The sequence below is a fragment of the Anser cygnoides genome, chromosome 1, assembly GCF_040182565.1.
Source record: "Anser cygnoides isolate HZ-2024a breed goose chromosome 1, Taihu_goose_T2T_genome, whole genome shotgun sequence".
NCBI classification, from domain to species: domain Eukaryota; kingdom Metazoa; phylum Chordata; class Aves; order Anseriformes; family Anatidae; genus Anser; species Anser cygnoides.
In genome coordinates, this window is record NC_089873.1 from 200588478 (window position 1) to 200600933 (window position 12456).

Below are 12456 nucleotides of genomic sequence, written 5' to 3' on the forward strand. Positions count from 1 at the left end.
ACGAGCCCCCTCAGCCACCAGCCCCAAACTGGGCTTCACGGGCCACAGCTTTAGGCCTCTGGCTGAGGTTAAAGCCTAGCGAACGAGGCACTGAATGGAGGCACGCAGGTAAGAGATTTTATTGCCCATGCTTGGGCGGCATAAATCCAGGCAGCAATGGCTTCTGGAGCCTGTCACGTCACACCTCCGTGGCCGCTCCACTCATTTCAGCAGCCTGTTGGCATCAGCACCGAGCAGAGACCACTTCTCAGTCGTTACTGCTCACTTTTTAGCTACTGTCCACCGGGTCTGAAACATCCCACCCAGCTGCTGTCCTTCCCCTAGGAGCAAGGAGCTCCTGCTGCTCCCCCAGCCCACCCGCTGCCTCTGGTCCCCAACCATTTCTACCAGCAGCCTCCAGGAGGTTCAGAAACGCCTACACTATCACAGCGGTAAACACACAGTGACATCTGCTCTAAATATCCATTCTCCACCATGTTATATCAATTTAAAACATGAATTTGTCAATAAGGTAAGTTATCAATGGCAGAACTTGAAGCTTCAGCTTTGCAGGTGACCTTGCTGCTGGCTCTGGGGAGATGCCGGGCTGGGCTCTGTTCACCGGAGCAGGGTGGAAAAGGTTATCTGCCTCTCAGGAAAATGGTCACTATTTCAGTACTTTTGGAAAGGAAACAGGTTTTTTCACACTTGAAAATGGAAGAAAATGAGACAGAAGGTAAGGTGGGCACCCCTCTGGGCTGGAGACAGCCATGTTCACACGCCAGGCTTGCCCTTAGGCAGGAGAGAGTGCTCAGCATCCACATCTACACTTCAAATCCAGACTGTGCACTGCTCTTGGATGTTTCTGGTCCTTCTTCCAAGCTGGACCTGAAAAGCCTTTTCCACTAGAAAAGACAAATTACTGTGAATATATATATATATATATATCCCGTTTGATAAATCATCCCTTTCTGACAATCTATTTCCTTGGAGATTTTCCAGCCGGCTGTAATACTAACACGGCTGGGAAATCTGCAGGCCTTTCTGCTTGGCTGAAAACACCAGTTCTGCTGAAATCAGTGGCAGATGTTACCCAGTGTGAGACACGTTCGCGAATCGAAGCAGGTCCGAGGCCGTGCAGAGGAGAGAAATCACGCCGTGCCAATTGTGGGGTATCGCAATCGCGCACACCGCAGGCACGCCTTGCACTTTATGCTCCCAGGCAATCCTTTCTGGCCAAACAAGTTATGCTTGTAGGTATTTTCTGATACCTTTTTCATTTGCTGGCACTGCCTAAGCTGGAGAGAGAACTTGTGAACAAGAAGGGCTCGGTTCCCGCTCGGTTCCCTTCTGAGCTGCAGCAGCCCCTGTCTGCAGAGAGGAAGCGCTGGAGGTCTGTGCAGAGAGGAGCAGCTCCAAAATGTACAATGGCACCAAGGTGGGGCTGGGAGGACCTGAGCCCAGTGCTGGGGGCTGTGAGTCGTGCTGCCAGGGCTGCTGTGCTTATAGGGCATGGCTCGTTTCTCTGGGCCCAACCCCAGAGCGAAGATAACTGCGATCAGGGTCACATCGGGGTGCGCAGAAGCTCCTGTGCTGAAGGGCTGGGTGATCTGGTTGAGGCGAGATCATTTCACATCGCCTTCCCTGCCCTGTGAGTGACTCGTAATCATCCCCGTAAAGATAAGGACGGTCAGCCCTTTGCCTCCTGGTCCACCTGTGGCTGAGGGCTCCTCTTCTGTGCACTGAGGCGTCTGCACTAAGCAGGTGCCCACACCTCGCTTACTCACCCCCGGCTGTCTGTGGTCGGTGGAGGAGAGCAGCTACTCCTAGGGGGTAACTGGTCTTCTTCTAAAGGTCTGCTCATACTGGCCAAGTGAGCAGCATCCCACAAAAGTGAGTTTTTCTCCCTACCAGCTGCAAAACAGCCAAGGTGACCTGCCCAGGTGCAGCCACTGAGGACCAGTCTCCCCCTTTTCTTCTGCTGCCGCAAGCCCCAGCCAACATGGGCAGAGGGAGCTGATGGCCACATAGAGCAGGGGGAGCCCACAGCCCCCATTCCTGCACCTGGAAACCTCCTTTCCTGCTCCCGTCCTGTCCCACCTCATGCCAGCCTGTCTGAGCACACACCTCTTTTGGCACTTACGTAGCTAAACGTGTCGCCTGCAACCCCCAGCTCTTACCTACGTACTCCGTAGCCTAATGAATACGTTTTTGAAAATGCAAAGGTGTTTTAAAAGTAGAAAAGGGCCATTAATATCAGATGTCAGGCCTTAACAAAGAGCAACTATGCTGCTCTTACTTTCCTGATTAGCCTGAGCTTGCTGGGCTGCATTATCTTGTTTGCAACTGGGACAGAAATGTGATACCAGTCCTTCTTTGGAAAAGTAACTTTTATTTTGTTAAAGCCATACATTTCCTAGGACAGAGTAAAGCTCACAAGCCATAAATCATGCCCAGATAAGAATAATCTGAAGCAATAGTCTGTAGCAGGATGTTGCTTGTTCTGTAACAATTACTGGGTGTTTCAGGCAGATTTCCCACTGCCTGCTCAGACATGCAGCAGAGAAGAAAAACGACCTGTGCTGGTTAGGGTTCGTCACGGTTGAAATCTGAGCGTGTTCAGACCGTTTCAATACAGCCCCACGTCTGCCCAAACCCTCCGGTGCTGCAGCCTCCTGGGTGGAAGGGGCCCTGCAACCAGGCTGCAGCGCGGAGACGTGCCCATGGGCTGGCCTGAACCTCGCTGGGCTGGGTGGCAACGGTGGTGGAGATGTGGCCACACCGACGTCCCGGTGTGCTGGGCATCGCCCTCGCGCCAGGCACGGCTCGGGCAGGCCACAGGCCATGCATAAGGCACGAGAGGGGCACGTGGGGGGGCAGCTTGGGTTGCGTTTGCGTGTTAGATGCTGAGTTGGGTCTGGGTGCAGGGGGGGTTGCTGCCTCTCTGCTGGGAGCCGCGACCGTGCCCCTGGAATCCAAATCCCTCTAGTGACAGCTTCAAGACAAAGGAGGGATTTGTCAAATATTGCTGACTTTACCTGATTAGACCCCGATGAGCACAAAAAGTTGCCTTCCCTCATGAAGGAAGCCAGCGCTGCTTGCCGGGAGGCCACCTTTCCTCCTTAAAGCAATCCTTTCGTGGGGTGCTTGGACGGGGCTGCCCCCAGCCACCTTAGGGGGGGAGAAATCCTTCCCTCAGAGGGCGGTGAGGCCCTGGCACAGGCTGCCCAGAGAAGCTGTGGCTGCCCCATCCCTGGAGGTGCCCAAGGCCAGGCTGGATGGGGTTTTGGGCAACAAGCAGCAAAACTCCCCCCATGCTCCCCGCTCATCGCCTGCCCCATGTTCCCCAGGTGCCTTTCGGTAAGGACATCACTGCTGCCACCGAGCCAGGCTGCTGGGAAGGGCAGAGCCACTTTTCTTCTGTCCTGCAGAAAAGCACGGGAGGACCACTTTCTCCACCTGAGCTGGACTTTCACAGCACGCCTAAGGAGGATAGCCACAACATTTCCAATTCCCCGCCTGGGCACCATCCTGCAGCACGGAGGCGTTGTTTTGTGTTGGATGAACTGGTAGCCCTGAACAGAGGCAGGGCAGGCCGGTCACTGACAGATGGGGTTGACTCAAAGCCAAAATCATGACCCACGAGGTTCTACCAGGCTTTGGAGCCCACCGGCCAGGGCGAGGAATTGGGGCTGAGATCTTCAGTGGTCACCAGGGAGCGAGGAACAGCTCTGGGGAAGAGAGCTTGGTATGGCAAAGGGGAAATGTTTTCCCCCTGTAGGAAAGAACTAGAAGCTGGTGTTTCCTCACAGCAAGATCCGCATGGTTTCAGCTGCCTTGAAGGGCCAAGGCCCAGGAGCTACGAAGCACACCCGGCCAAATTCCTCCTCGGGCTCCACCGACAGGACCCAGAGAAGCGAGCAGTGCAACCAGCAGCAGGAACCAGCCCCCTTCCCTCCCCGCCGCCCAACCCCTAACCCCCGCACCCTGCTCTCCTTTTCCCTTCTGCAGGCTTCAGAAACTGAATTCCCCCCCAGACGAGAACCTCCACCCCACGGGATGTGCTTCTGCAGGGGCGCATAGGTCTCAGTGCTATCTCAGTGGGAAAGCAACAGCCTCGTGCCACGCTTAGAGAGCATCCCCCAGAGGAAGCAGCTTGGAATCTGCAAACCACAGAAACTTTGTGACCCGCACCGACAGGATCCGAATGCTTTAAAATAGACAGAGTTTGAGTTGCAGCGGTGGTGTCCCCTGACGAAGTTACCTCGGCCCTCCCTGTTACTCCCCGGTTGGTTCATTATTATTAACGTCACTATAATAAATACCAGAATGAAATTGACAGCGTTTGGCCACGTATCTTAAAGCTCCTCTTTCACTTTACGTCTTTGCGGCCTTGATTTCTACCCCCGTCAGTCACCTGAGGAGACTTTAGGGACAAACCGTTTGGCTATGTGGCTGGCCACGTAATAAAAGCCGTGCAGAAGACTGGCTGTGGCATCAACGGCCAGCGAGAAGGTGCCACCGATCCCAGCGGCCAGGTCTTTGAGGACAGAGGGGATGGCACAGATGGAGTAGTACGGGAAAGCAGCGAGGTGGAGGACAAACCCCACGGGGATGCGCAGAATCCTGTAGGTGAGGAACGCCACGTCTTGAACGATTTCCAGAAAGCCCAGGAAGATGTTGGTGACAACCCTTCCCAAGTCGTAGGGGATGCTGATGAGCACCATGCTGATGGCTTTGAGGAAGGACACCACCTGGTTCCACAGGCTGTAGACTCCGTCCAGAACAGTGCTGCCAACCCGCTTGATAACAAGCCACAGGAAATAAAACGTATATTTCACCAGCTCCACAAACAGGTAGATGAGGAGTTCCAGAAGTTTGATGAAAGGGGTGGCAATGATGCCAGCCACTTTTCTCACCAAGCCACTCTCCTTTTCACTCGTTCCTACTTGTCCCCCGGACCGGATCTGGCCGACAGCTTGCAGTATTGCTTCCACTTTCTCCTTGTTTTTGGTGTCTTCTCCACAGTTGCCCTTGAAGAGGTCAACCCCTGCTAGGAGCTGCTTCTCCAGCTCGCCCACCGTGAGGTCTGCCAAACTGTTTTCATCGCTGATTTTTTTCACCAGCCCTAGAGACCACCCCTCTGCAGCGTCACAGCACGCTGCCAGCCACAGCACCTCGGGCACCGACACCTTGCCTTTGACCCGGACGCTGGAAGGAATCGCGCCCGCAAGGAGATACAGATGGTCCTTCTTGGAACAGTGAGGGGCCAGGGCTTGCTCCACCACCCTCCCGATGTCTCTGTGCCAGGTTTTGCTCAGAGAGGGACTCAGGGGGACGGCGTTCGTGAGCGTGTAGGTGGCCATCTGGAAGTCTTCCTCGTTGAGCAGGCTGGGGTTCAGCAGCCCTCGCTCGTAACCAGAGCCCATGTAGTCTGAGGTCAGGGCTTGGTTGGCACCAAGGTTGGCCACCGTGCCAACGAGATCGGCTTCGAGCACCATCTCGTGCTGGTCGTTGTCTGGGTCGTCTATCTGAAATGGCAGAGAGAAGAGTTAGTGCGTGCAATTTGCCTTCCTAAAACACGGTGTAAAATGAGCCCTGAAGTGTCTTCTCCATGAGGGCTGCTACTGCACGCTACGGATCACACCCTGAGATCCTTCCTCGTTGTCCTTGCAGCTGCTCGGGGGAGCATACACCGCACTTTGTTGTCCTGCCAAACGCATTTAGGCAGCCAGGGCTGGTCGCAGCTCTCCACTCTGGCCTGCAGCACAGGGCAGCCTCCGGCATCTCACCTGCCACCCTCCACTAAGCCTCCAACTTGTGTTGTTTTTTTTTTCTAGAAGAGATGTTTGGTATGGCTAAGGGAAAACCTGGAAGGGATTTTTAACAGATGGCTTGATTTAGAGCCATGTTCTCAGCTCCTCAGGTGGTCACACCTCCAAGCACTGCAGCGCTTTTAATTCCAACAAGCCACCCAGAGTCCCTGAACTATCAAATCTAAGCAATGAAGGAAAAAATCCACGACACGTAGGATGCCTAGAGAAGGCATTTACCCCTCTGCACTCATAGAATAGGTCGTACACGGTGGCAGGTGACCTGAATTTCACTGCCTTGACCGCAGACGTGCCAGCGAGCTCCGGGCTTGTCATTAGCAGTCTGAACCTCGTCTTTAATGACCTCCCAGCATCATGTGGGCGAGGACGCTGTCGCCGCAGGTCCTCAGTGGAATCCATGCTATGTGCCCGTGTCTGTCCTTCCCACCCGCCAGACCCCGAGGCGGTAACAGCCCCTCCTGGCGCCTTGCACGCAGCCGGGCCAGGAGGTAATAAGCGGTGGGAGCAGGAGATTTTGGGCACCGCGGTGCGCTCAGGGCTTTCCCAGGCGGCCGCAGCTCTGCCTGCTCCTTAGTCACCCCTCTCGACACCGCAGCCTCTCCAGATTGCCATTTTCTTCCCCAGATTAGAGGGTGAGCGTGCTGGTAGCAACTCAGGGGTGGCAGGCGGGCTCTGGCAGTCACTGCCTCGTGTTGTCTCTGTTTCTGCTCCCAACATTGTGCTGGCCCGATTAAATTGTTCTCTTGGCTCCTGGACCCTAGACTGTTCTCTGCACTGAATAATACGCATTTCTGAGACATATAGGGCAAAAAGTTCGTATTCTACCTTGAATGACCCCCATCACCCTTCCTGGTCCCTTGGCTCTCCCGCAGCTGGACAGATGTCCACTACTTAGGTGCTTTAAACTTACACGGCGCTGGCACCCCCTCGGTGCCACAGCTCCTGCACCACCTCCCCTGCACTCTGCGCTCAGTGTAGGCGGCCAGCCATCAGCCCCGCTGTACAAACCGTGGTTTGGTCGCTTCTCGCATCAGGCAAGCCCCTGCAGGCTGGCCTCAGGGCTGCCTCTGCAGCAGGGCCGGTCAGGGTGCCAGCACAAGCCATGTCACAGGGCTGCATTACCCCCGGCTGCCGGCTAGGAGGGTTCTTGCTTCGTTTTGAAACAGCCGGGGCTTACTGCTTCGGGACTGGCAGGCTTCCTACGTGCGGATGCACAAGTCTTAGCTTTCTCTGAAGGCTGCACTTCAAAAGCCTTCTGCCTTACTCCGCACCCCTTGCTCAGACAGCACAAGCTCGCCCTAGAGCTTCTGGGCTGCAGCTGGGCAGCGTTTTGCTGCCTTGCACACCACAGGATCACAGTCCCTCCCTGCCACCCTCCCTGTTGTCTCGATAAGATCACGGTGTTGTGCCCCCTTCTGAGCCTAACACCCTTCCAGGGTGGGAGCTCTCGTCCCTTCTTGCTCCCATTGCAGTGCTGCAGCCCCTTTCCTGCTCAGGACCCTGCAGCCTTTTTGACAGCCTAAAGGGCATTTAGTCTGTCAAGAAGGGGGCAGACCGAGGTGCTGTCCCCCCAACACGGAGAGCTGAGACCACTCAGCTCTGCCTCCTTGCAGGGAATCCCAGCCTGCAAGCAGCAGATGGCGTAGACCTGAATTTCTCTGGTGAGGAGCTGATGCATGCATTCCTGGAGGTGCCTATCAAGCAAATATGTGCCCGGTTACCTGTTCGGCTGCAGGGATTTGCACATACCACTGGGATTGTTTGGGCGCAGTTAGGAAAGAACACAAAAAATGTGGCTGTGTGCATGCGTAAGGCTCTGACATCACCGCGCGCTGGTGCTTATAATAACTCACGGTGTGGTTTGTAATCACTCACGCATTGCTGAGTGCTTCGTGCCTCCTGTAACTCAGCCCCAAAGGCATGCCGGCTCCTGCGCTGCATCTAACCTGCATGCAAGCTGCCTCTCCTCACTGCTCCAAAAAGCCTTTGGGTTGTGTCGCAGCAAGAGCCTAGCTGCGTCCATGGAGCCGGCTGCAATCCACCTGCTGAAATACCCTGCAATAGCTCGGGGCAAGATCCAAGCAGACAAGTAAACACCTCATTCCCGGGGGGACTTAAAAATAAATTATGCATCCAAGCACCTGTGCAGAATCGAGTCCAAGCACCTACCAATATTAAATGTGCCTCGTAAAGTGGGGGTTGCCATTTTGCAGAAGGGGGTGAACCTCATGCTGACGGCTCTGTTGTAGGACGCTCATGGGTGGCTCCAGGAGCACCTGCTTCTCTCGATGGCCTACCAAGGCTGCGAGGAAAGGCAGCTCGGATGTAACTACGGCTGGGTGATGCAAATCCCACCTTGGTCCTCTGGCTGATGGAAATCATCCATCAGATGGAAACACAAGGCGACTCACCCAGCCTGTCCTATTTTGGGAGAGGAAAAGCAACTCCTGTGTTCTCCCTCTCTCTCAAGCCAAGACCCTGACCAAACCACAGGCTTTCAGATGACCAAAACATGACAAGGTGAAAGCCATCGTAGTGGCTTGCTCTTACCCTTAACAAGTCAGCAATAGAGCAGGTTTGGGGACCAAAGCCTGGGGGCTTCCCATCAGTGTCCTGCTCATCAGGACACTCCTGGCCTCTCATTTTTCAGCAGTCCTGGTTCCTGGATTAATTCACTGTTTCCAGCTGCCAATCAGCACTGGGTGTAGCTGACATTCCTCTTATTTCTCATCCGATGACTACCTCGGTGCTACATTTGGCATTTGTTTCTGGTACACGCATTCCTGAGGAGGTAGGCATATAGGGAGTGAGACAGTGCCCTCACAACATAGATCACGATCTGTTATAAAAACAACAAAAAAAAAGCACATGACAACCCTGAGTCACTCACCAGCGTGCAGAGGGCATTTTTATAGTGATTTCCTCCTGCTTGCTGTATCTCTGCGTGTGGGTGTGCATGCACACAGAAATAAGTGCATGCCACTGCACAGTTCAGCCTGTTTGTACCTGGCTATCCCTGTCTCAGCGAGGAAGTTATGCAGAAAACAGCACAATCTTTCAGGGCCTTGCTGCAGAGCCCGTGTTGTGAAGAGCTCCCTTTAGGGACCAGCTGACCTTTCTTCTTTACCTGACTCAGCCTTGATAGGAATACACATGATAGGTACAAAATCCGTTCTCCACTTTCCCCTCCTGCATCAGTGTTGACCTGAGCCTTGCTGCACACCTAAGGCACGGTCCCTCTGAGCCAGAAAGACCACAAGAGCCCTGTCCCACCAGCTGACAGCCTTGCCCCAGCCTTTCTTCCTCCCCCTCCAGCCTTTACCTGGGGGAGCCTGCAGCCCCATAAGGCGTTCAGCATTGAGTTAGCAAGGGACGAGTTCTCCACTACACGCTGTTGATCAAAACCACCATGAAACTGGCTCCAGTGGGGGATTTGGGTAGGCAGGAGGGAGATGATCTTTGCTCTGTCCTCCCTCGTCCCCCAGTAAAGCCACCTGATGTGGCACAGGGGCTTTCAGACACAGGGCTCAGTGATGTCCCCATCCACAGTGAAGCCTCCTCCAAGCTGCCCATACTGGGATCTTTCCTTAGCTGTCCCCTTCACTATGGTCCAGGACCTCATCTTGTTTCACTTGGTGAGGCTTCTTTCACCTGGAGCTCACTGGTCCCCAGTACAGACCTACATCTTAATCAGGAATCAGACAAGGGAAAATGTGGAGCATCCCTTCAAGTGTGTGCCATGGTGTCAGTTAAAGGATGCATTTGAGTCAAAAAAAAGAACAAAACAAGCAAACAAATTACTCAGAAAACAACAGAAAGGAGGAAGGAGGGAGGTGAGAGAGTCCAGGAGATTTTTTTCTGTTTAGCACAGGTGAGAGCAGCTTGCTCCGTGGAAGAAAAGTTCTCAAAGCCCTCAGCTGTCTCACCCTGTCACTGATCAGCACAGCCGAGTGTCAGCTAGGAGCAACCTATTCCCACAGTATCGCACAGGGCTTCACTGGTGGGAAGCCACAGAAACTCAAGGTAGAATTATCTTCTGCTACTTTAAAGCCATTCCCCCTTGTCCTATCTCTACACCCCCTGACAAAGAGTCCCTCCCCAGCTTTCCTGTAGCCCCCTTTAGGCACTGGCAGGCCGCTGTAAGGTCTCCCCGGAGCCTTCTCTTCTCCGGGCTGAACAACCCCAACTCCCTCAGCCTGCCTTCATGGGATGTAGAGCCAAGCCAACTGTTTCTGGGGCCGAGGCAAGTTTCTGAGGCAGGACACACAAGGTTTGGGGCTGAGGAGCATTAGCAGGGACAACCACGAGGTGGTCGAGGCGTGAGGGCCAGGTGAACGAGACGAAGGGAGGTGCTGGAGAAGCGGGCAGGGAAGGTGCGGTGACAGGCGCTGGAAGGCTGCCCGAGCAGGTCGGTGAGTCAGGCCGTGAGGAGCAGGAGGAGGCATGGTGGCCAGAGGTGACGACGGGCCTCAAGGACGCCATCTTGGCCACCTTGCCTCGCCGTCCCCACTCTGACAGCAGTTGCTCGCTCGGCTAGGTGCAGTTTGTGCTCTAAAAACTCCTCACCCTTCCTCATCTCCATAAGAGCAGTCTGCTAAAATCTATCTTCTGTCTCCAAAGGGCAAGAGGACACCTCTCACAGGCATACGCATGGTGGAAGGAGGGCACACCAGCCTAGCCCTGAGGTGAGTCTGAGGTGGGGACAGGGCCACCAGCTCTCAGTCTCCCCTTCCCCTGACCTTCTGGTCCTGGTGTCTCATCACCCAAATGGGGGCCACCAGCATGACTGCCACTCTCCTGGGACAAGGGGGGGTCTCCCATCCTGCCTGCATACAGCAACCACGCCCCAGCACCCAGCTCAGCACCCTGCCCTCACCCTGCGCCTGCCTCGGCTCTGAGCTCAGCTAGGGTGCTACAAAACAATCACTGCTAGAAATTTTGAAATGTAGGGAAAAAATAGTTAAGGAAGAGTTCAGGTGAGGCATACTTGTTCCCATAAGGCACCGGCAAATTTTTAAGGATTTCTTTTAAATATAACAGACTCATGGAGCTGCTTGAACACGGTGAATGCCAGGGGAGACAAACCCCACCGAGGCTGCAGCAACGCTCGGGTTGCACCACACACCTGGCTGCGGGACACGGCACCTCCCTTCCCTGCCCAAATCTGCAGCCGAGGCACACTGTAACACTGCGAGTCAAGGTGGCGAGCCACAAGCACACACTTTGTCCGCGCCGTGAGGCTAAACAGCTCTTATCAGCACCGGGATCGGGCTGGCAGCAGAGCAAACTTCAGCTTGGCGCTGAGATGTTTAACCCCGTCACCCACCGGCAGTGCCGCCCTGCCAGCGAGGCAGGGCAGAGGGACATCTAGTGCAGAGGTGGCTTTCCTTGCCCCCGCGCTGCGTTTCACACCCAAAAGCCTCCCAGCTCTCCTGACAAGCTCCGTGGGACCAGGAACTGTTTGTTTGTTCAGTTCCAAGCGCTAAAATATCTAAGTTCTGCTCATAGGAAATTAATATCAAAAGGGGGGGTCACAAATATCCACAGAGCTCCAGGATCTTTTGTTAAAATCCTCCCCCCTGCTAACAGCTTCACACCAGGAAATGTGCCCAGAAAACATTTGATTTACAGCGAAGGAAACACTGACTTACCTGTGGCTCGACCAGCCAGCTCTCCTCCTCATTTTGGGCTGCTTTTGTGTATTTAAAAGCTGAATAAAGAGGGATTTTGTCCTTGGTACTGTAGAGGGTTGCAAAGCGCGGCTCCCTGTTGTACTGCTGACAGATTTTCACGTGGAAGGGCTCAGTGAATCCTTCTGGTGGGACTTGTCCGGGGAAAAACACGTTGCACTCAGCAAAACCAGCCTCGTCCTCTCCAACGACTCTGCCCTGGGAAAAGCCGGGGAAAACCGAGATGCAAAGCCAAAATAAAATTGACGTCTTCATGGTCCACTCCCGGGAGCTGTCTGTTTGCGCTGGATACGGCGAAGGACCCATGCTCTGCGTCCATGCAGCGGCAGAGCCAGAAAGGGTCTGGAATTGGGGTGTAGCGTGCGAGGGAAATGAAATCTGAAACCCGCGGGTCCCTGCGGGGAGCGAGCGCTTCTGCAGGCAGCAGCCGCACGCCAGCGATGCCTCACCGACACCCGCTGCGGGCACCGCGGTCCCGAGGAGGTGATGCCGGCCAACCCAAAATCATCGGGGCTAATAGGGAGGAGGAGGAGGAAAGCCCTCGGCGGTGCTGGTCGGAAGCTGAGCAGCACCAGCGGGGTGTGGTGTCTGCATTGCAGCACAGTCCCCGGGAGGAATTTTGGCTGACGCAGCCAGAAATCTTCCTGGGGCTGCCAGGGGGGATGCTGCAAAGTCGGATCCACCGCCCAGAAGAAGGTGTGGGCTGCTCTGGCCAGCCACGAGCCTGGCCGAGGGAGTGGGAGGAAGGGAGAGGAGAGGAAAGAGAGAGGCAGCAGGTTACTAATGCTGCTGGGAACACACTTTGCCCCTTTTAGGGGTGTCTATCATCGCTATTGCTGCCAGCACTGTGCTACGCAGGAGCCCGGGAATGGCACTCTCCTGGAGCTGGATGGGGCATCCGAAATCCTCCTGCAGAGCAGCATCAGCACACCTTGGCAGAACCTCCCCTGCGG

The 12456-nt window shown here is 54.9% G+C and overlaps 1 protein-coding gene across 1 annotated transcript; it reads right to left on the bottom strand.

Moving 5' to 3' along the window:
• Positions 1-2351: 2351 nt before the first annotated feature.
• ENDOD1 (endonuclease domain containing 1) lies at positions 2352-12187 on the bottom strand. Its single transcript, XM_013178185.3, has 2 exons — positions 11465-12187; positions 2352-5510 (listed from the first exon to the last, which is right to left on the bottom strand). Exons 1-2 carry the CDS (start codon positions 11807-11809, stop codon positions 4389-4391), a joined length of 1467 nt encoding a protein of 488 aa, XP_013033639.3. The 5' UTR covers positions 11810-12187; the 3' UTR covers positions 2352-4388.
• Between the last annotated feature and the right edge of the window lie 269 nt (positions 12188-12456).